A 24,925-nucleotide genomic window follows, 5' to 3' on the forward strand; every position below is an offset into this window, starting at 1 on the left:
CTGCATTTGATAATGAGCTTTATATCTTCAAAACATAGGTGCTTTATATCCAGTGATTATTATTATTATCTCAAAGCACTACACAAAATATACTGTAAAGTGAATGAAGTGAATGTAGTTGTTGTTTGCTCCTTCCTCTCCGCCACTCCCTTCACGAACCCCTCCAAACGCGTTTCCATGCCACCCACAGTACAGAAACAGCTTTGGTCAAAGTGACAAATGACATTTTGTCCATCTGCGACCAGGGCTCCCTCTGCCTCCTCGTCCTTCTTGACCTCTCTGCTGCCATCGATACCGTTGACTACGCTATCCTCCTCCACCTCCTCTCCTCTTACCTCAACCTTCATGGTTCTGTCCTTGACATGGTTCAGATCCTACCTCTCACATCTCCACTTCATCTCCACAAACAGCTTCTCCTCTAGTCTCGCACTGTCTCATGTGGAGTTCCTCAGGGCTGTCCTTGGTCCCCTCCTTTTCAATATCTATATGCTCACTCTTGAGACTTCATTCTCAGACATGGGGTCAACTTCCATATGTATGCAGATGACACCCAACTCTATCTCTCTTTCTTCACCCTCGACTCCAGGACCACTGCTGTCCTGATAGAATGTCTGTTAGATATCAAGTCCTGGGTGAGTGCTAACTTTCTACAGTTGCACGTCAACAGGAACGAGGTTCTCCTGATTGGCTCCCGTGAAAAGCCTCCACGCCTCAGGCACTGACGGCATCACCATCCATGGATGCAAACTCCACCTTACTACATCAGTCTCAAACCTTGGCGTCTTGTCTAACCCTCAACTATCCTTCCTACTTTACATCCGTGCCATGTCCCTCTCTGCCCTCCCCCACATCTGCAATCGGCTCTGCCACTATCTCACACTGCAGGCCACCTAGACTCTTGTACACATATTCATAACATCCAGGCTCGACTATGCAAACTCCCTGCTTGTTGGCCTCCCCAACTCCTCCTTCCAATAGGCTGCAGATCATCCAGAACTCTGCAGCCTGTGTCCTCTCCCAGGCTCTGTGACCCTATCATCCCCATCATCAGCCGACTCCACTGGCTTCCCATCACACAGAGGATGAAGTTCAAGATCCTGGTCCTCATCTTCAAAGCCTTCCATGGCCTTGCTCCCCACTCCCACCACCACCGCTACCTCTGCGACCTCTTAACCCCCTACCAACCTGCCGCTCCCTCCGCTCAGCGGGCTCCGGCCTGCTTCACGTCCCCCGCCTCGCCCACCCTACCATGGGCGGGCGGGCGGGCTTTCAGCCACTCCGCCCCCACCCTCCGGAACGCCAACCTGCGGTCCCTCCGCCTCGCCCACTTCCCTTGCCTCCTTCAAGCCCCGACTCAAAGACCCTCCCCTTCGACCGTGCCTTCCGTGTCACGTCACCCTCCTTTCCCCCAACCCCCGCCCTCCACGATCCCGACACTCCCCCCCTCCCTCCCCCCTCAGCTCGGGTCCGAAACACCCGATTGTCCAGAGCCTCGGGACGTCCTCCTGATGCGAAAAGGCTCTGTACACATGTCACTTTGTGGTGGTTGTTGCTGTTGTTGCTGTCAATAAGTATAGGATCCAGGATGGTTCAAAATGGCCGTTTGGCAGAGCTTCACCTCCTATTGAGTCTGCGCCATTATTGCTCTTCCATTTCCTTCCTTCCATCGCTGGTCTCTTTCCCGCTGTTCCCTCCCCTCTGCTCTAAACGATCGCCATTGTGACGTCGCCGGCCACTCAGCGTAATGTCAGCGGGCTCCCGGGGGGTGTCGCTGCCTCCCATCCCGCCGCCTGAGTCCTCCAAGGAGCTCGTCGAGTATTCCAAGAACCCGTTGGTGGCGGCCGCGGGGAGGGGGAGGGTGGAATGAGTCGGAGACTGCGCGTGCGCGGTCAGTTGGGTCCGCGCGAGCTGTGGCAGTTTGTTTTCTCCTCTCGGGCCCGAAGCACGTGAATGGCGCTACGTCACGGGCGGAGGCGGCGGGATCATGGCGGCGGCAAAGGTACAGAGTTGAGTCAGCGCTGGCGTCACCTCGGCCTCAAATGTCCCGGTCCGTCCGTCTGTGGCCTCGCTCCCTCTCTCTCTCTATCTCTCTCTCTCTCTCCTCCCCGACTGGTGCCACCCGCCGCCAGTCTCCACCCCCGAGCAGCTGCACCTCGCTCAGCTCTTCGGGGATGGAGGGCACCTGACTTGCTGAGGAGCGGTGGGGGTGCGAGTGTGCTTATAAAGACTTGCAGTGCACTCGCCTCCCCCCCCCCCCCCTCCCCCTCCACCACCAGTCCCCACTCATCAATATCCGAAGCAAACGGCGCCGTGTTGGACAAACTTAGTCCCGGAGATGCCACGACACCAGCACCTGCCCGCCCAAGGGAGCGAGCTGCCAAAAAAAAAAGGAGGGCCTGTTCCTCTTTCTCCCTCTTCCCTCAGCCCCACACACTTATTTTTCATTTGTTTACTGCCCCATATCATCCCCCTCTCCAACCCCCACACGACTCAGCACTTTATAACCTGTTCGGTGGGTGAGCTGGAGGTTTCTCTCCCCCCCCCCCCCTCCTCCTCTTCTTCTTCTTCGCCCATTGAGCTGTTGATTTACATTCCAGCCTTAAAACGGATGGTTTCCCGCTCCACCGCGGAGTCCTTCTGTTTGGAAGCAGTGTAGTTGCAGTGTGTGTGTATGTGTGTGTGTGTGTGTGTGAGAGAGAGAGAGACGACGTGGAGTGTGTGGGTGGAGGAGATAAGGTAGTAAATAAGTAAGAAAATAAGTGTCCATCTGGACCAGCAACTGGGGAGAGCACTGTAATGATTCCTTCGGTAGTATTGCCTTTTACTGTTCAGGCATAATTTATTGGTGGGAAAAGGGGAAGTAAAAGTTTTCAGAGTTCAGGAAAAAAAGGACAAATCAGCAATTTTAAAAATAAGACAAGAAAAAAAAACTTTCCCGCAGTCTGGCCGTTGTGTTTCTGCAAAGAATGATCCACAACTAAACAGTACTGTTACTATCTGTAGAGATATCACGAGAATATGCAGACTGGATGTTACCAATTTAGAAATAAATGTTGTAAATGTTGCTTTACATCTGCATGGAATTGTAATTTACATTTTCACTGTATCTTTGAAGGTGAGTTTGTCACTTCAAAGAGGAGATTCTCTTCCAGTTTTAATTACAATAATTGTATATTTTGTAATTTGATGCAAATGTTTAAGAAATCGTACACCTGAAGTTACAACAACAACAACAAGATTCCATTTATAAAGCGCCTTTCACGTCAGGAGGACGTCCCAAGGCGCTGCACAGTTGGGTCAGGACCCGAGCCTTGGGCGGGGGGGGAAATGGTCAGGGTGAGGGGAGGGAAGGGAGGGAGCGAGGAGGGGGAAGAGAGTCGAGAGGGAAGCTGAAGGCACGGTCAAAGAGAAAGGTTTTGAGACCGGCCTTGAAGGAGGAAAGGGAGGAGGCGGCGAAGGCACTGGGGGATGGAGTTCCAGAGCCTGGGGGCTGAGAGGCTGAAGGCCCGACCACTGATGGTAAGGCGGTTGGGGTGGGGGACGTGGAGCAGACCAGAGGCAGAGGAACGGAGGGTACGGGCAAGTAGGTAGGGGGATAGTAGGTTGGAGAGGTAGGAGGGAGCAAGGCCGTTACCTTATGTGTTTGCTGTTCTGCAGATAAAGTGAGTGTTATATATACTGGGAATAATTGTTTTTTTATTTTCTATAGTTTCTGCACTCTCAGCTAAATTATTTTGAGTACAATATTTCGTGTTTAATTGTGGTACATTTATCAAGTGTTATAAATTTGTATTGATAAAACATTAACAGCATATTCAAAGGAAAAAATGAGCTTTGAATTATATTACAACTTTCAAAAAGTGCATTGCAAAAATCTCTAATGTAAGTTTTTTTTAGAAATATATTATACTGTCAGCTTGTAGCATGCAGTAAGATTAATATTAATTAATTAGATGAATAGTTCAGTCTCTGGCTATACTATATTTTCCATGTTTTGCATTTTAACTTGATTTTACCGCTGGTGTATAGTTAGCTTTATTTCTGACAAAGTTTTAAAATTGCTATGATAAAGGGCAGACTGGCATCCATTTTATTTGAACGACAAAATGCAGGATTAATAAATTCTGTTTAACATTTTGTTTTACAGATTGTGTATGAACATGATGGTGTGTTTCTTCATTCATGTTCTGAAAGAATTGGTGAACAAGACACGCTACCAGGAATACTTCGGATCATTGATAAGGTTACTTTTGTACTTTAAATAGCTGGTGAATTTGCATTTTTAATTGTTACTCATTTACAATAGAGTAGATTATACTAATTAGACGTAGCATGTATCAGTGTGTAAAAAGAATGAACCCAGCTTTTAGACTTGTGAAATTGTGGAAAGACAACTTTGCAAAAGTTACTGACTAGTGCATTAATATACCAAACCTGAAAAGTGGATAAAGCTTTGCTTTCCATTTTATGCCCACCAGTATGTGCAGTATATATAGTATCCATATATTTTTGGAATATTTGGTATTACTTTTTTATTTAAAATATTGGTAAGTACGTGGGCAGCAGAGTTCTGAATGAGCTGAATTTTTTGAACAGTGGAGCTGGGGAGACTGACAAAGTCCCTATTAATACACAGGACTCCTGTAGCTCAGTGGTTAGAGTGCTCGCCTTGCAAGCGAGAGACCTGAGTTTGATTATGGTCAGGGCGAAACCTTGGTCAAGTTTCGTGACTCCATGTGCCTGATAATAATCCCTCGAAAAAAAAACAATAATAAATTGGTCACTTCAATCCATGACTGTTTGTGGGACACTGCTGTGCACAATTGGCTGCCCCATTTCGGCCACAAATATACAGTCAATTCACTTTACAGTATATTCTGTGAAGCGCTTTGAGACGTCTAGAAGACATTAAAAGCGCTATATCAAATGCAAGGATAATAATAATAAATACTTGAGCAGAATTTACATTATATAATGTTAAGTTTAGTTGGAACTAGATAGATTGAATTATCTGCTATTCAGATTGATTGAATTGGTTGCTATTCTAGTTCCTGTTCCAGTGATGACTGTGTGCAGGAGAATATTGTCCCGTAAAACATTTGAAAAGTTTACAGATTTTGGAAATGCATTTGTTTCTGTTGTCAGGTCTGTGTTATGTTGCTTTCACATTCTAGTTTGTTTTCTGCGGCATTGTTGCCTTGATTTTCCTGGGAGAACCACATTTGAGTTGGATCTCCTACTGCTTCTTAGTGGAGGAGAACCAACACCACAATAGAAGGATTAGTGTGGATTGGCTGGACCCAGCAATGGTCTGCACATGAGCGAATTACAGTCTATCTCTCATTGTTGGAAGATTGTCAGTTAAAGCCCCATATTGGGACTTTCGCTGAAAGCCTAGGCTGACACTGCTGGGGAGTGCTGCCATATCAAAGGTGACTTCCTTTGGATGAGATATTAAACTGAGGGCCATCTGCTTGTGTATGCTACAGCATCCTATGGAAAAGTGAAGGGATTTTGCTTCAGTGATCTGGCAAATAATTCTCCAGATAAAATTGGTGATTCACTTAATGCCTGTTTATTGGACATTGCTATATACAAATTGCCTGCCACATTCACCTGCAAATAGTCACTACCCTTTACAGTAAAATTGGGTGAAGCACTTTGAGACATGGCAGAGATTGAAAAAGAGTGAAAAACAAAGCGAATGCTTCTTTTTCTTGCAGGGTTCAGTAACCGTAGTGGACTGGTCACCAGTGGATGCAACATTAGATTCTTCAAATATTCTTTGCGCAGGAAAGGTACTTTGTAACTTACTTATTTGTGTTAGATTTCATTTCTGTTGGCAAAACACATAATCAAATGGATTTTCCACCTTCCCAATCAGGAATAAACATAAACATTGAGTACCAACTAAGTCATCTTTTGAAAGAACACTCTGTTGTAGCATTTTATTAGTACGTAATATTCCAGTTTAGATTTCAGATATAGATCATTAGTCATAACATATTCTCTAAAAACACCAGTGCAGCCCAAAGAACCTGGAGGTTCGCCAAAAAACAGCATTGCTCACCAAGCTCGCCAGTGTCCTGACTGAGGTACTACAAGAGCTCACCGCCTCCTGACTTCCAGGTCCTGCCACCACTCACAGACACAGAGACCCAGAGAGAGACTCACAGACACAGAAAGACACACATCCAAAGAGAGAGAGACACACGCACACACTCATAGACAGACACATACAAAGGAAAGGAGAGACACACAGACACTCAAACAAACATACATATAGAGGAGAGACACATTCACACAGAGACAAACACCTACATACAGAGGAGAGAGGCACACAGACAATCTCAACAGCAAGGCTTTGGAATGGAGTGAAGCCCATTTCCAGCTTGTGCATGAGCCCCCAGAGCCGCTCTGCCCACAGTAGCGGCACAGCTCCCCCCACAGTAGGGTCGGATAAACAATTGGCAGCAATGCAACCGGTTCAGGCGCCAGAAACTTCATTATTTTTTAGCGGAGGGTGCTGTTTACAGCAGATTCCGTAGAAAATATTGTGGCGGCACATTTCTATTGCTCGAGGTAATGGTTTACTCTTATTTAATTTTTTTTAAAGTTTGTTGGCAATTGTGGTTTCTAGGTGTCGTTGCATAGAAAATTGATTTATCCATTAAAAAAATAAAATGCATTATTTTTTCCTGTTGAACTATCAGAAAATGTAAAAAAAACTTTAAAAATTCCAGTTACTTTTTTTCTAACTTTTTTTTAAACTTTAGGATTCCAGTTCAGTAGTCGAATGGACGCAAACAGCCCGGCATTCAGTGAATCAAAGCAATTACGAAGCTGAATGGGACATGCTTAATATCGTAACCTTCAAAAAGAAGCCCTTTGTAAATGGTATGTCCGTGATAAGATTTTTTTATGCATACAAATTTTTTTCATTGCTAATTGGTGCTCAATTCTAATGTAAACAAACTAGTGTAAAATGATGTGAGAAACAATACAGTGATCACAAGAAAGGTGTGGTTGAAGAAGGACCATTTGATCCCATTCTTCCAGAACACTGCCTGCTGTCCTCCCATTATCAGCAGTGTCTTAAGTGAGGCCAGCCAGCTTGAATTGAGGTTTACAACAACAAAGTTACATTTGTACAGCGCCTTTCATGTCGGGAGGACGTCCCAAGGTGCTGGACAGTCAGTGTTTCGGACCCAAGCTGGGAGTTGGAGAGGGTGGCGGGGGAGGGAAAGGAAGGTGAAGAGGAGGGTCTTGAGATGGGTCTTGAAGCAGGCCAGGGAAGTGGGTGAGGCAGAGGGACTGTGGGCTGTAGTTCCATAGGGTGGGGTCAGAGTGGCTGAAGACCCACTCGCCAATGGTGGGGCGGGCGAGGCGGGGACATGAAGCAGGCTGGAGCCCGCTGAGTGGAGGGAGGGAGCAGGTTGGTAGGGGGTTAGGAGGTCACAGGTAGGGGTGAGCGAGGCCATGAAGGGCTTTGAAGGTGAGGACCAGGATCTTGAATTTAATCCTTTGTGTGATGGGAAGCCAGTGAAGTCAGGCGAGAATGGGGGTGATAGGTTCACGGAGCCTGGTCCGGGAGAGGAAATGGGCCGCAGAGTTCCGGATGATCTGCAGCCTATGGAGGGAGGAGTTAGGGATGCTGACAAGCAGGGAGTTTGCATAATCAAGCCTGGATGTTATGAATGCGTCTAAGTGTTTCGGTGGCCTGCAGTGTGAGAATGGCGGAGCCAGGCAATGTTGCGGAGATGGCAAAGCGGGTCATGGCATGGATATGGTGTAGAAAGGATAGTTGAGGCTTAAACAAGATGCCAAAGTTCCGGACTGGCTTAGTAAGGTGGAGTGTGTATCCTTGGATGGTGATGCTGTCAGCGCTGACAGGAGCAAATCAGGAGAGCCTTGGTCTCATTGACGTTCAACTGAAGAAATTTAGCTCTCATCCAGGACTTTCTCTCAGAACTGCAGTGGTCCTGGAGTCAACAGTGGAGGCAGAGAAATACATTTGGGTGTCATCCGCATACATGTGGAAGTTGACTCCGTGTCTGCGGATGATGTCACAAGAGGGAGATATAGATATTGAAGAGGAGTGGACCAAAGACAGAGCTCTGAGGAAAGCCGTAGGAGACGGTGAGGGGGCTAGAGGAAAAAATGTTTGTGGAGATGAAGTGGAGACGGTGTGAGGTAGTATCTGAACCATTCAAGGAAAGAACCATGAAAGTTGAGAGGAGAGGCGGTGAATGAGGATAGAGTGGTCAACGGTATCAAAGGCAATAGAGAGGTCAAGGAGGACGAGGAGGCAGAAGGAGACCTGGTCGCAGATGGACAGAATGTCATTTGTCACTTTGACCAGAGCTGTTTCCGTGCTCTGTGTGTGTCTGTTTTAGACAAAGATTCGTAATCACAATTATTTACACAGTCACTTGTGATATCAAAGGAAGATGTTACGTGCAACCAGGCACTCTTTCCACAACAAAATATGAATGACAAACTGGTTACAAAAACAGAAGTCGTTGGGAACACTCAGCGGGTCAGGCGGCATCTATGGAGAAAGGAAAGTGAGTCAACGTTTCGGGTCCATGACCCTTCGTCAGAACTGGGGCATGTTGGGAGGGAGAGGCTTTTAGCCCTTAAAAGCTTCTTCCGCCCAGCATGCCCCAGTTCTGAAGAAGGGTCGTGGACCTGAAACATTGACTCATTTTCCTTTCTCCCTCGGTGCTGCCTGACCTGCTGAGTGTTCCCAGCGACTTCTGTTTTTGTTTTCAGATTTCCAGCCTCTGCAGTATTTTGCATTTTATGACATACTGGTTATAATTTGCAAAAGGCAGCTTAACAGTGGCCAACTGAGGAATGGTAGGTGATGAAGGGAGACTTGAAGAGAGAAGAAATTAAAAGGGTTACCCAGTGCTACAATTCACTGTTGGAAAACAGGTAGAAAATCAAAAATCTATCAGAGGTGTGTCACCAAGTGGGTTGTCAAAATATTGCAAAAGAAGCTTAAAGATTTAATGAATTATGCACTAATGTTTATTGAAATAAATGTATTGATGGGTCTGCGGGGAAAAGTTCTGGCACATAAGCATTTTAAATTGAGGGAAACAAATTTTATGATAGAAATGGGCTTTGTTAGGTTCCATTATGACAATAATAATTTTCTTGGGAATTAACGTAGACTAGGTTGGGATTTTGAAGCCTTAATAGTATGACAAATGAGTCCAGTGAAAATAACTTTCTCATAATAATTATTTGATGTGAAAAATCTATGTTTCTCTTGTTTTTTGTGGCAGCCTGTCAGAGATTGAAGACCATTAGTCAAGGATACTTTTGTTATGAATATGCTCCATCACTGATTTTGTAAGTTTAGATAAATAAACAATAATGCAGCAAAAAAATCTGGATTTTGAACAAAAAACTGAAAGAGACTTCTGTGTATGTTTCAGCATACGTTCAAAAATATTCAAATTTTCTGCAGTGGATGGATCTACCGAGACACATCATTGATTATGTTTAGATCAAATTTAGATTGCCTGAATTATTTTTCCATGCTTGAGATCAAAGCTGTGTTCTGTGAGTCAAGCCCTTTATTTTCATTTTGAACCACATTCAAGTGTGTTAACATTTTGTTTTACCAGATGATTCAGCAAGTCACGTATGTGGTAGAAATAAATGGGCGTTCTCCTTCAGTCTACCTGATCTGAAATCTATCAAAAGAAATACAGAAGGCATGGGCTGGTCATATTTAGGATTTTGTCTTCGGGATGATACCTCTCTTCCAGCTCTTCATTTTCACCATGGAGGCAGCACTGCTCTGCTGGAGTGCCTTAAGAAATATATTCCACTCATCGAGTAAGTATTTGAAAAACAGCTAGGATAAGAGAAAAACATTAGATACACATGTTAACAATTTCTGAATTTTGTATGTGTTTCAGTAGTTTTACATTTCTAATGTTTCCAACCTCGGCCAATTCCCCGTGGATCTTCAATATTGTATTTAAAAAGTAGAAGCCCCCAATACTCTAATGTACTTTCTGTGTGTGTGTGCACACATATGTGTCTGTCCGCATACAGGTGAATGGGTACTTTTAAAAGCATCTTGATACTAGTGGAATTTATGACATTTACAGTACAGTCTAACAATAAGCTAGATCTTGCAGAATGAAAGTCAATAAGATTACTTGTTTTATAATTAATTGCTGCTAACAATCCATGGGATAGTGAACATGCTGCATAGGGCATTGTGGACTATATTAACCAACATGTTGGGGCTAGGCTAATGTCACAGGCATCTTCATACCTAGGGCATATTTTACCAATGCAGATATTTCTCTCTGTTGTATGAATGGTATGTATGTTTTGCTGTTATCAAGATAATCCTATTTTTCTTCCAATTCCTGGATTTACAGGAACTATTGATGCAGCAAATCTTTCTGTGGGTTTTGACACTTCAGTTCTGGATCTAGGGTGTTTATTATCACTTGAATCTCACCAGACCAAAGGAGCTGTGAGAATCACGTAATGCTCCATAACCTGTTATAAATCTGATGTGAGTTGGCCATGTAGCCAAATACTCAAACGTTGACTTTTTTTATAAAATGTATTTTGTAGGAATTACCACTAGGTGGCAATCCACTTACAGGACTTAGACTTTGGCTACTGTGGGACAAACATGGTATATTCATAGATTTTAATGTTACATATAATAAGTTATTTTTTTTATTCCCTCGCAAGCAGCATTCCAAAACAGATAAGAACTTAAATTACTATCATTTATTTTAAAAAGCGGCTGCAAATTAGAACTTGGCTGCAACAAAAATGGTATGCTTGCAGAAGTGTGTTGTAGTTTATTCAAATTTTTTGTCTGCATATCTGACTGTCTTTAAGATGAATGCATTCTGGAATCTTTATACAAGAAACTCAGAAAAATCATTGAAGTTATTTTTCTGGATACAGTACCTATAGCTACCAATTTGAAGAGTGAGGATTTTTTAAATTGCTGAATATGAAATCAGGCAATTCAATCTACATGATCAGAAATTATCATCCAAACTATTAGATCCAGGGACAATCAAAGACCATTTTTTTGTGTTGGTCAGTGATTTGTTTGCATAATATAAACACTATAACTAACGTTAGTGTTAAATTGTGCTGAATTGCCAATAAAGGACAATTTAAATCAGTCACAATCACAAAGTGATTCCACTGGTGCTTGGCTGTCAAGATCACTTTGCCAAAGTGGTTTTGATGGGACACCAACTTGCATAATTATAGTATGCAATATATAAATATGGTGTGAATCAATTCAACCTGTGTCAAAAAAATCTCTTAAAAGATCTGAGTAGTCTCCAATGAACTTTTTTTTAAACTACTCATTTTAAGACTCAATTTTGTGTGCATCTCTTTAGTAACTTTAAAAGCTGTCTGATACTAATTGACAAAGCCTCATGTATGTATTTTGTGGTACATGTGAACAGTTTTCCTCAGCTCCTGGTAAGAGCAGGAATTCTAAATCAGGCTTCCTTCTCTCAATCACTTTAGAAGCAGTATCACATTGCTTTCAGTGATATAAACTGCACATTACATATTGAGGCTGTAGCTTCATGCAGCTGTGACACACAAATGTGGCTTTCGGTAACGCATGATTAGGATAATTTGGAGACTATTTTCAAAGCAATTTAAATTGTAACCATGAAAGCATTATGAATGAGTTTATTTTTTTGCTGCTTCTGCTTTCTGGATTTTCAGATCAAAGATCAGTTGACTATAAAACCAGCTTGTTCAAGCTGGTAAAGCTTGTTTTTAACCAATAAAACTGAATGCGTACAAGTCTCAACTCCAAAATTAACGCTCAGCACAGAGAGACAGGAGAAGAGATTGATTTTGAGCTTGTTCTGTTTAAAAAAAGGAAAATAGTGAATATAGTGAGTGATCAAATAAATAGAAGAATATGAAGGATTTGAGTATAGTGATAATTTCAAATTGCATTGTTCATATTTAGTTTAGTAGGTTAAAGCTAATAATAAACTAATGAACCAGCCATAATATTTGAGCAGCCTTATTACTGCAAGCAGTGGTTTTTAGTTATAGTATGTGAGCAGTCTGAGTTAAAATGTGCATTTTAGTATGATTTGATAATTAATATTTATTCTGATCATTCCTTTTCCTTCCATATTTTTATGTTCTCTTCCCTGTAAATGCAACTAATCTTGCCATTTCCTATATGATTGCTCTGTTGGCTTAGGTTAGTATAAAGTTACCAGACCAATATTTTGAATATATTAATCTAGAATAACTGGTTATCTTAAATCTGGAATTGGTTTCACGATGACTTGTTCTTCAATATTTAATTTCTGCTTGTGGAGTCTACTGTTGGGTTTACTGTTAGGCATTACTGCTAAGTTTTTAAGCTTTTGTGAGGTGTGTTGGTTCTTATTCAAAATTGCCAATTTATTTTCCAGTATTGTATTGCTTGTGTCTGATTTGCTCTTTCTAACCCCCCCCCCCAAACGATTGTTTATCAACTTCTTCCAGCTCAAACATGTGTGCAGTGTCATCTTGCTACTTGTAAGGAAGTGCAATGTCAGATTTTTTCATCTCAGTGTGCATCACATCCTGTTATATCAGGTCTGCCAACAGTTTGCTGTTAGTAAAGTTCTTATCATCGTCGATAATAATAGAAATAGGTGAATTTGATTAAATATGGTTCAGATGAGCTATTCAAATATATGACTGTTTAGATATATTCAATACAAATAAATTGCTGCTGGATTAGATTACTGTAGTGACTTTGAAAGCTGCAGAAATGACACATTTAACACATTTTTCCAGTTTAATTCTGAAAAGTTTAATTGTGAAAAGCTGTTGCAAACTATAGCCTTTGTGGAAAGCATTTTGTGAAAGCAACATGGAGATTAATATTCAGATGCCTTCTGGAGTTCAGTTACCAAAAAATAGCAATTTATATTGGGGCTTGACTAAACATAAAATAGCATCTCCTAGCAAAATGTGAGGTAATTTTTTTATTCTTTCTATAGATCAACACATGATAATCGAGTACTTCTAGTTAGTTACAACAGCAAGGCTCTTTCTCAGTCTTTTGAGAACCTGTTTGAGGATAACGCTCTTGGCTTAGTACATGTAAGTGTGTTTTGTTTCCAACAAAAACAACTATGGATGTACTGTTTACTGTAGATTGAAGACAGCAGACATGTTCTTAATAGTTTATCAATGCTCATCAAACAGGGAAAATAATATCTTCTTTCTATTCTTTTTCTTCCTTTCCCTCTTTTTTCTCTCCGTCTCCTTCCCGTTCCTTGCTTGATCCAGTTAGATAAGGAATTCTCTAATAGAGTAATATCTGCAGGCTGCTCAATTACTTAATGATACAGCATGTTATCTTTCTAACGTGTTTATTTCTTATGCAGTCAATCAAACTTAGTTGTCCTATTTCTTTACATTTGTGGTTTGGAACTCATGAATGGCAATCTTTTTCCCACTGCTCTCTTCACCCAATCCTTCACTAGTCACCAGCAGTAAAACTTCCACTATTCTGGCACATTGTATACATTAACCCTAAAATACTGGCAGTAATGACATGAATTTCTGATTTGTTAATTGTGAAAAGTATGATTTGTTTGGCATTTTGTGTCGTATGAGAACAGTGTAGTTCAATAAGTATTTCTAATTCACAGAAGTTCAAGAAGGATCCATATGTAACAACATTAGGAAGCTTTTCCAAAGTTACAAACTACATTCTGGATGCTTTTCGTAGTCCTGACGTAATGCCCCAACAAAGACCTGCATCCGAAATGGATATTAATGAATCAATTCCAGGCCTTGAAATTAATCACCAGGAAGAACCGGGCTTTGAAGTCATCACCCGAGTAAGTTTATTTCGAGTCATGCTGCCCTGTTTAGAAAGAATATTGAACTTCAGAAGTAGAACAACCAACTGTTGGTGTTAACATTTTCTTACAAAGAAAATCTGTGATGGGTAAAAAAAACTGTGATGAATAAAATACTTGTGAACTGTGAATCTATTTGATATCAATCTATTTATTTCAGATTGACATTGGGGAAAGGCCTGACATTCAAAGAGGAGAACCAGTTTCTGCTGAGAAATGGTCAATGAATATGAATCCAGAAGGGAAAATCCTAAATCCTGATAACTTGAAAAAGATCATATTCAAGGGGGTATAGAAAATATTTTACTTGATTAGATACAATTAACATTGAGTTTTAGCATCAGTTGCCAAATGTAGTAACATTTCTTTGGCTAAAAGTGGCAGTCATTTTGTGTCAACAAGGTTCCATAAATAAGGCGTGAGTGAATGATTGATTCATGTGAAGAATGGTCAGGACAGTGGGAGAAACTCCCTTTTTAAATAGAATCATGGGATCTTCAATGACCAGCTGAGCTGGACAGATAATAATGTACTACAGTAAAACTCGCATAAGTCTGATCTGTATAAATTGTATAATAGCCTTCATCGTACATTTGCTCAAATCCTGTTGAATTTTCTATGAAATACACTTAAATTTCTCTGCACTAGTCGCATTAACAATCGCTAATTCGTAACATCGCTACCGAACTTACTGGCTGCCGGATCAAAACTTTGTTTCCCGTGCCTGCTTCAAAAGGAACAGTGACACTTTGCGCCCTCCAAAATGTTATTTCTTTCACTACGGTAATTCGAATTCTTTGAAAGGAGCTGGTGCACAAGTCTGAAAAATAATGATTTCTAAACTCTTACTCTTAAATGGCAACATGACTTTAATAACTGGCTAGTTGGAGCACTATGGGATCCACAATTTATCATTTATCAGGTTTGTGTATTACAGGGAATATTTAGATACAAGTGTACTTGTGAATTTAAGCAAAATGTAAAATGTTATATGAAGAAAGTAGTGAAGAAATTTAATTTATATTTTTAAATGTAAGATTACTGTATCCTTGTTAAAAGGTGAACTTTAGTTACCATGGTATTTGTACATACTTTAAATTTAAAAATTTAAAATGTCAAATGAAATGAATCAATGGCAACATTGATTTGTGTTTAAAGACTGGAATTGTAGCCTTGAGGGTAAGAACTGTAACAAGTGTATTATGGTTCCAGTTCTCAAACAATAGTTTCCTTTACAAATATGTAGTTTATCATTCTTGTTTATTTAGTCTTAATTATTTTGTGATTTCTTCCTCAGGGACTTTGTCAGGCAGTACGAAAAGAAGCATGGAAATTTCTTCTTGGATATTTTCCTTGGCATAGTACAAGAGAAGAGAGAAAACCTTTACAGAAGAGAAAAACGTGAGTTTCTTTTCAGATAAAATTTAATTGTGATAAGATTCAAGATAAGATGCCCAATATATGAACGTTTTGCCCTCACCTTTGTGATGAGGAAATGGAGTGAATTTTCCACTTTACAAAAAGCTCAAAATGCAAACTTTATTGAATTTCAAAATAAAAATGGATAATACTGAAATCGTGGAGCAAGTCAGTAAAGTTAACTACACCAAAGAAGATATTAGTCAAGTTTGGTCAGTGATCAAGAACTATTTGGCATAGCCTATGCAATAATTAATTTTAAGTTTATTTCTTTTTCACATGTACAGAGATGAGTACTTCAGGATGAAACTACAGTGGAAATCAGTCAGTGAAGAACAAGAACAAAGGAATACAAGATTGAAAGAGTACAAAAGCCTTATAGGTAAATTGATCTATTTTCTATTTAACCCAACTGTCCTTGAATTTTGTATACAGCAGGAAATCTTATCAGAATCCAAAATGTTCAAGCACTTCATAATCTAAAATACATTTACCAAGTCTTCCAATACTCTTCTCCACCCACCGCCCCCAATAGGTGAGTATCCTATTTGAAAGACCAAAGCTCTGGGAACACACTGGATGCCATTTTAACATACAATTTTAAACTTGCTTCTGTCAAACTGTACATTATGCCTTAACTTTAAATATTACATTAACTACTTACATTTATATAGCACCCTTCACATAAGGTGTTGTCTGAGAATTATTTTGTTTTTTTAACTCACTCTGAATACTATTTATTATTGACCATGAAACTTGGCTGAGATCTGCCAAATTACTCCACTTAGAAACCTTCTCTCCAGAGGAAACTTATTTCATCAGTCTGCTAAACTGTAAAAAAAAATCTTTTAACTGGATCGCAGGTCACATTTGTTAAATTATTTTGATGCATCCTCAGTTTAACATTTTCTTTATGTTTCTTCATTTAAGCTACTTTATTTCCTGTTGAAATGTCAATCCATAAATTCATGAGTGCGATAAGAGATTTTGGTTTAGTGCTTTGATGGTTTTAACAGTATGTGGTATCTCACTGTTGATTAAATGTATTTCATCTTGGAGTAGAAAAGTGATATTAGAAGAAAGCTAAAAATTGTGTCTAAAGGCATTGTTTGTTTGAAACTGGTTTGTTTCCATATACAGAAAGTGTGAATTTAAAACGGTCAAAACTTTTTCAATTAACACAGGGAAACTGTTTCGAAACTGATTTTTCTTTTAGAGAAAGATGTAAACAGAACGGATCGAACAAATACATTTTATGAAGGTCAAGACAATCCTGGGTTGATTCTACTGCATGACATATTGATGACGTATTGCATGTACGATTTTGACCTTGGTAAGTGTTTTCATTTCCCAACTAGGCTGATATCAGTTCTTCACAAATACATGTACTTTGTTCTTCTGCACTTTTCATTTTCCCACACATTTTCTTAATCAAATGTCAAAGCTTATTGCATTTTACAAAAATATCTAATATGTTTACAATATCTTTAAGCAACATAAACATTTTTTTAGGCCAGGTGTCTTACACATGAGAAAACCCATCACCATGCTTAAGAGTATCCAAACCAACACGAGTTCCATGCAGCGCATCCATACATGGAAATTTCAGAGATTTTGGGGGGAATTGAATGTGCACTCTCTCCCTGGAGGGACAGATCCTGCTTATCTAAATTTGGAAAGTATTAGGCGCTGATTGGCAAGAGCTAATCTCGCCAGTTAAAACTGTATAGCACTGCCTGGCAACCTTTCCTGCTGTTTACCCAGCTAGGACCACTCAATGCTTTAGGGCTTTGGCTTGCAGGGTTAACGGAAGCTGAGTAGGAAGATGGCTCGATTCTGATATTCCATTGCCAAATGTGTGACCTTGGAGCCAGTTCAGCTCTGCAGAGACCCTGCTTACTGCCCCCCTCCCCCCCGGATAGTCACTATTGGTCATCTATTGACATCCATCAAACATGGCTTTGAGCCCTCACAAAGTGAATTGTAGGTAGGTACCCGAAACTCCCTGCGAACATCGTAAAGGAGGAACATACATATATCACTGTACAAAAAGTTTTTTGCACAGTATATTTACAGTGTTCAATGTATATTTTGATAGGAATTAAAAACAATGTTGTTTATCAACTTATATACTAGTCACTCGCATCACTGGTCATTATCATGCAAGTGAGTCAAAAGATTCAGTTGCAGAGAAGTTTTGTAGGATGAAAACACTAAATGATGAACATTTGCTTTTTTTAAGGGTATGTCCAGGGCATGAGTGACTTGCTTTCTCCTATTTTATACGTTATGGAAAATGAAGTGGATGGCTTTTGGTGCTTTGTGGCCTTTATAGAACAAATGGTAAGAATTAATTAAGCAGGACTGCATTCCTATTTATACAAGCACAATAAAAAAAAATTCCAATGGAGATTACTAACCACTTAGGTTAGACTAGAGAATTTTGCACAATTTAAAAGACCTGAAGAACTTACAATTACAATAAGAAAGCTCTCCTTAGAAGCAGTTGTATCAATATTAGCTTATCACAAGCACTTGTATACTCTTCACGGTAGCCTCTCAGACACAAAGTACAATTTTACAGAGAATGGGTGGATTTGAAAGTTTTGAGCACTTGCATATGAGGTGTTGGGTAATTTCTGTGAGTTATGGAGGAGGGGTACTGATGTCCATCGTTTATTTGTTTGGGATTGACATGTATTTGAGTAACAGTTTTACGTCTTTGGTTTGCTTTCAAACATTTTTAGTTAAATGGAAGTCCACCGTAATTTGATATTGTGGAAGTCTAATTTAGTAGATCGTTAAAAAATAAAAAAGTGATTGGTTGATTAACGTGGATTAACAAATGGTTAGAATGAGATTCCACTTGACTGAAATGTGATCATGTTGTTTTGAGAGCTAGTGGTCAAAATGTCAAAATGTTAAATTATAAATTATTTATTTTCAATCAAACCATAATAATGTCAAGGAAATTTGAGTCCTAATTTGTAATTGATTTTTATTGTAGCATTGTAACTTTGAAGAACAAATGCAAGGCATGAAAACAGAATTAGTCCAGCTGAGCACTTTACTTAAATTACTAGACCTTGGGTTCTGGAATTATCTTGGTAAGTGTTATTTTTAGAAATATAATTGAGATCCTATTCTTGGGTGGCTTTTTTTTGGTAACTTAGAGATAGTGAATAAGTTAACATATTTGGCTAAATGTGCATTTAAATGCTCTTATGACATGTATCCGTGATTATAAGTTAGAGATATTCTGTTAAATTGGATTTGTAATTAATGTGATTATATTGGTCTTCTCCTTGCTTGTGTTTTTGAGGAATGGGTAGTTTTTAATTTCAGAGTTGGAGGGAAGACTGAAATTTCTCAAGTCTATGCACTTAGTGATACGGTATTTGATCCATATTACACTGTTCAACTCTGAACCGGGGGGTGATTTCAGGAAGAGGATGTTGCTATGGAAACAATCTGGTTTGTTTCACAAATGACATAATATACCAACAAGAAGAAATGTGTTTTGTTCGTGAAACAGAAATTCTACCAATTACTCTCAGAGCTTTATTGTGGTGAAGAATGAGGTTGTGGCTAGTGGTTTTTTTTTTGCAAGGCCAATTTCTATAAAATATTACTTATTTTAAAAGTAATCTTTACAATAATAACCAGTGATATCTTGCATTTTTATGTAGGAGATAGTAATGCTCTCAGTTGAGTACTAGCTCCTTTATTCAATCAGCAACCTCCAAAAAATATTTCAACTTATGATACATTGTCTCCCAGCATTTTAATACAATATTGTCTTTTTACTCAAGAAAATCAGTGAGTTTCTTTTGAAGTAAGTCATTGATCACTTTGAGGTGTCTTCCCACATGAAAGGCGTTATTTAAATGTAAATTGTATGTGTTTTATTTGAAAACAAAACATTGAGGAGGAGAGAAATATGGAAAATGGCAAAAAGAAGCTAATTAAAGCAAATTTTAAAAATGCATACTATTTACATTAAAAAAATTCTCTTGAGATGACTGACCTCCTGATTGTGGTGGCTTTACTAAGAATTTGTTGTATTTGAAAACAATACACAGCATGACATTTCTAGAAATTGAGGTTCAGTGGTTTATCTGTTGATCTCAGAAACACTACAGAGATCTAGCGGCCTGCCACCTTATGGCAAGTATAGTTATTTAACTTGTATTAACCTTGTTAAATTGGTCGAGGCTTTTTAAAAAAAATACTTATCCAAAGTCCGCTTGTGTGCCTTTTGCTGGCCTAATTCAACATTAAAGAATTGAAGGAGACTAAAAGATGTACAAAAATCTTCTCTGGTATTAAAGCCCTATGATCCCTTTCTGCAAGAAGTTGCAAGTGGCTGTCTTTCTTGGAAAAGTCAATAGTTTGGTTTAGAATTTTCTACTTTTAAAAAAAAAAATAACTTGGGTCTTATTTGTTTAAAATCAGGTGTTTGAATTGATTCAAATCAAAATTTGCAGAATTTAGATGCTACAGTATGTTATTTCATAACATTCCTGCTGGACGCAACTGCATAATTTTTAAAACCATGTATTATTTTTCTAGAATCACAAGAATCTGGATATCTCTACTTCTGCTTTAGATGGCTTCTGATTCGATTTAAAAGGGAGTTGACCTTTCAAGATACTCTTAGGCTTTGGGAGGTAAGAATCCCTTAATTTATGTTACTATATAATCTGAATGAAGATAGGTTTAGAAAGTTTTTCCCTGCTCTTTCATCTTTTGCCCCCTTCTGCCACAAAACCAATCGAGCAATGCTCGAATGATTCATCCTTCACTTGAATCCTGTATCAGTCACTCTCAGAAAACATTTCTGAGATTTCAGCAGTTCAATAATAAGATTTTGTCCATTGCACAATGTTAATGTTTTTAACGTAAAACATCAAGCACTCTGCATATTGTTATGAATGTGACCTGTCAACCAGCTTTGTAAGCTTAGAGTAATATGTTTTGAATTGTAATGAAATACCTTTCAGAGATATTTTATAGTCAGCTTTGTTCAACTACTTTAACTTGACTAGTAATTCTCAATCTACAGCACTAGATAACGGTATCCAAGTCGTTCACTTTTACATTTTTTTCTATAGCACTCCTTTATCATTCACACGTTTTATGTTACAATTATATAAAGCATAACTTTATATATTTAAATCTATTTGCCATTCTTTTTGAATCCTTCCTTAATTCATTCAGATTTTCATCAGTCTCTTATATTTGTCGCACAGGTTGGTTGCACCAGCCTTCAGTTTCACTAATGTTATTTATTGTTGCGTTTTATCCGTGCTTTACATCTGATCTTCCTATTGCAGAAATGACATAGAGAAAACCAGAATACAGTAGAACAAGTATTTCCACTCTATTTCATGGAGCACCTTAAGAATAAAAGCTGTATATAGAGTACTCATTTTTCTGTGGAACAGGATTTAAATTAGCACATTAATAAAGACGTCGTTAAAAAAAGAGGAAATTGAATTGTGGATAACAGTGGAACAGATAATTTCTCTGTGAGCTTATGCATATTTTTTGCCCTGTTTTCAGGTTTTGTGGACTGGATTGCCTTGCCAGAATTTTCATCTTCTGATATGCTGTGCTATATTAGATTCTGAAAAACAGAAGATAATGGAAAACCATTATGGCTTCAGTGAAATTTTAAAGGTATTGTACATTAAATATCTTTTTGTAAAAGCAACAATGCAGCTATTTTCCAGATCATAACATAAAGTCCTATGGATCAGATTTATTGCAGGATTGTGGATAATCGTTTCTTTGGAATCTAAATTTTAAGGATTATAACTGAGAGTTTTCATTATTCCTTAGCACATCAATGAACTTTCCTTGAAACTGGATGTAGAAGAAATGCTTTGTAAAGCAGAGGCAATTTACTGCCAAATGATGAAGTGTAAGGTAAAGTGGTATACTTCCATGTATTTATCTACAGTACCACAGTAACTTGTTAATAGATTAAGTGATGCATTTATTCTCATCACATTGGGACATTTTTAAAATGCACTTTTCATAATCTTTCATTTGTTTTCCTTTGCATATCAACAGTAATGAAATTAGTATAACTCATGTTTTTTAGCTTTTAAAATGCAAAGAATATCATTAGAATTTTATCTAACACCTTCAAGTGCCCTTGTTCTGGTTCCACTTTTTCTGTTATTGCAGTCAGTTGTATTTGTACTGCGGCACCAAGTACTGCAGTGATATTTATTGGCTTCTGGGTAATAAAAATGATTCTGCTGGATTACAGTAAAACCTACATTCTGCTTTGTGATAAATTCCAGTTTTAAAGCTGTAATAAATTGAGGTATTTCTCTTGTTACCAGTCACGTGTCTGACCTCTGTGACTGCCAGTTGCCAATGACTCCTTGTGGAGTCCTGTAGCTCAGTGGTTAGAGCACTCGCTTTGCAAGTGAGAGACCTGAGTTCAATTCCAGGCAGGGCGAAACCTTGGGCAAGTTTCCTTACTCCACACGCCTAATAATAATCCCTCCAAAACCAAAAACAATAATAAATTGGTCATTTTCAATCTACGACTGTTTGTGGGACATTGATGTGCGCAATTGGCTGCCGCGTTTGTCCACAAATATACAGTCAATTCACTTTACAGTGTGTTCTGTGAAGCGCTTTGGGACGTCCTCCCGACGTGAAAAGCGCTATATCAAATGCAAGGTTTATTATTATTATTATGACATTGAATAATAGGAATACTGCCAAAGGCTCTAGATTGTCAAATGGATTATAAAATCTTCACTGTACAAAAAGATTGTGTGGTGAGGTTTGCAAATTCAATGTAAATCTTGGATACCTAATTTTATGCACTAGATATGGAATGTCTGCATGTATCCTGGATTTTGTTTTCATTGATATAGTGATAATTGATAGGCCTTTTGCAAAGTTCTCAAGTTATTCTGCTTGTTCTCTTCCCACTTCAATTGAAGTGCAGAAGATTTGGGAAAGAACTGAATGAATTGATACTCTTGTGTATATTCTTGTGCTCTTAAAATTCTGCTTAGAAAAAATTGTGAATAAATAATGGAGCAGATAATAATATATGGACCATGTGAGATATGAAGCAAAATGTCTTGAAGTTAAAGTTGCCTTCCTTACCAGATGAAGGTATTTTATCAAGCCATTGCTTGTGTTATTTAGGAGTTGCCACGAGCTGTTGGTGATATCCTGGGCTTGAAGGACAGCACTAATGGAACTTCTGACTGTGAGGCCACTACATCTGAGAGAGCCTTTACGGAAGAATCTTGTAAGATAACACAAATGGACAACTCAGCTACTGCCTTTACACACAGAAATGAAGACTCAACGGGACACAGAGACCCTCCTCAAAATGGCCATGCAATGACACATATATAGTGAAAATAAACATACAACTGTGGAAACCCAGAAAAGATCTTCATCATTTATTTAATTTTTTTTGAAGCCCTGGCAGGTGATAGATCAGTGTTGGGAATAATGAGTGGATTTGATTTATCGAGTTGATTTTGAGGGGGTTGATAAAACATGAAATATATCTGCTGTAATTCTGAATTTAAAATGTAAAACAAAATTGAATAATTGGAAAATATGCATTTTCTAATTATTATATACATTTTCTAATTACTTATACCATAATGGCCTTCATTTGGAAAAGCATTTCTCAAACCTTTTCAACTCAAGCATTTGCCTGAATGTTGAACAGCTAAGAGATTATTTATTAATTAATATGAAGACAAAATTTGTTTAATTCTTACCCTGTTCAATTAGTGTTTCCCTTTTAGAGGCCCTGATTACCATATTTCTTATTTATTTCTCAGACATTATCAGTGTTTCATTATTATAAATAAATGGTGAAAATTGTGGGGGATTTGTTGTAGTTAACCTAAACATATGTCTATTATCTATTCATTGGAGAAATCTGAATAACAACTAGTATTTGATCACTTTCTGCAGTTTTATTGGTTTCTGAGAAGAAAACCTGGATGGTGCATCATTTTAGATGAATATTTTGCTAATGTTTAAAATATTTTTTGGAAAAACTTTCCCTGCTATAATTTAAGAGGAAATTGTAATATTTGAGAGCTTGTTACATTTTGGTATTCACTTTTCTGGCAATTTGAATAAAGTTGATTGCCACTATTTACTGAAACACTATAAGGAAGTGTTGCAAAGAAAGTTTCAACAACTCAATTAATATCAATCTAAAAAGTGATCCAAAAGGACAGGGAAGAGAAGACGTACAGATTTTGTTGTGATGCATTATTATTCACAGTATTAACTGAATAATGTTTACCATGATTAAGAAATTACTTATTAAAATTACTGCCTGCAGACATCCTTGTTTTGCCATTTTCACAAAACTTCATAAAGCAAATTCATAATCCAAAGTGGAGTACAGGGCTCCAAAATCCTAATTCATCCTTTTTTCCAAATAAGGTTCTTAATGGAGCCAAGATTGCAAGAAATGATCATTAAGCTTCTTGATTTGTCTTTACTGCAATGCTTGGTGAATTAAACCCCTTTTTAATAACAGAAATGAAGCAAAAAAAGTCTTTGAATAATGTTTATCAGCTGAGAGCACTTGTTGAAAATATTTTTAATAATTTTCATTTTCAATCCATGTTTGCATCTATGGTATGGAGCATGTTCAACAAATGTATAACCTGATTTATCTCATGATTTTTACCTTATATTGGGAATGTACAGTTGGCAAAATTTCTAACTATTGTAAAAAGGCTGAAATTTTGTATTCTGATAACTTGTACAAAAGTAAATATATAACTATTCTCTCTCATATTCTGTGTGTCTTCACAGGGGAGCTTTTTTGGGGAGCTCAATATGGTATTAGTGAAAAATATTTCCATGCATTCACTACTGTTGGCTGCAGTATAAAAACATGGAAAATAAAACTGGTAAAGGCTCTGAGCCCCACGAAAGTCCCCAAAGAATTCCTTCTTCCAGCCAATATTGTAACTACACTGCCCTCTTGGACAATCCTTTCCAAGTGGGCTGTAATGTAATATAATAATAAACCTTGCCTTTGATATGGCACCTCATCACGTCATTGAGACATCTCAAAGCGCTTCACAGAATATCCTGTAAAGTGAATTGACTATATTTTGTGACCAAAACGCAGCAGCCAATTCCACACAGCAGTGTCCTACAAACAGTTGTGGATTGAAGTGACCAATTTTTGAACCCTTCTCAAGCTTGCTGATCTTAATGGTTTGTTTTGAACATTTCCAAAGAAATAATAATAATAATAATAATCCTTGCATTTGATATAGCGCTTTTCACGTCGGGAGGACGTCCCAAAGCGCTTCACAGAATAGACTGTAAAGTGAATTGACTGTATATTTGTGGGCGAACGCGGCAGCCAATTGCGCACAGCAATGTCCCACAAACAGTCGTAGATTGAAAATGACCAATTTATTATTGTTTTTGTTTTGGAGGGATTATTATTAGGCATGTGGAGTAAGGAAACTTGCCCAAGGTTTCGCCCTCTGCCTGGAATTGAACTCAGGTCTCTCACTTGCAAAGCGAGTGCTCTAACCACTGAGCTACAGGACTCCACA

At 38.6% G+C, this 24,925-nt stretch overlaps 1 protein-coding gene across 1 annotated transcript; it reads left to right on the forward strand.

Moving 5' to 3' along the window:
- The first annotated feature begins 1,844 nt into the window (after window positions 1-1,844).
- On the forward strand, window positions 1,845-22,757 carry tbc1d15 (TBC1 domain family, member 15). Its single transcript, XM_007903763.1, has 17 exons — window positions 1,845-1,999; window positions 4,148-4,243; window positions 5,724-5,798; window positions 6,777-6,897; window positions 9,642-9,855; window positions 13,041-13,143; window positions 13,698-13,889; window positions 14,071-14,199; window positions 15,208-15,311; window positions 15,617-15,711; window positions 16,546-16,662; window positions 17,572-17,672; window positions 18,337-18,436; window positions 19,902-19,999; window positions 20,895-21,011; window positions 21,174-21,260; window positions 22,512-22,757. Exons 1-17 carry the CDS (start codon window positions 1,985-1,987, stop codon window positions 22,725-22,727), a joined length of 1,980 nt encoding a protein of 659 aa, XP_007901954.1. The 5' UTR covers window positions 1,845-1,984; the 3' UTR covers window positions 22,728-22,757.
- Window positions 22,758-24,925: the final 2,168 nt, after the last annotated feature.

This window comes from Callorhinchus milii, unplaced genomic scaffold (assembly GCF_018977255.1).
Source record: "Callorhinchus milii isolate IMCB2004 unplaced genomic scaffold, IMCB_Cmil_1.0 Scaffold5, whole genome shotgun sequence".
NCBI classification, from domain to species: domain Eukaryota; kingdom Metazoa; phylum Chordata; class Chondrichthyes; order Chimaeriformes; family Callorhinchidae; genus Callorhinchus; species Callorhinchus milii.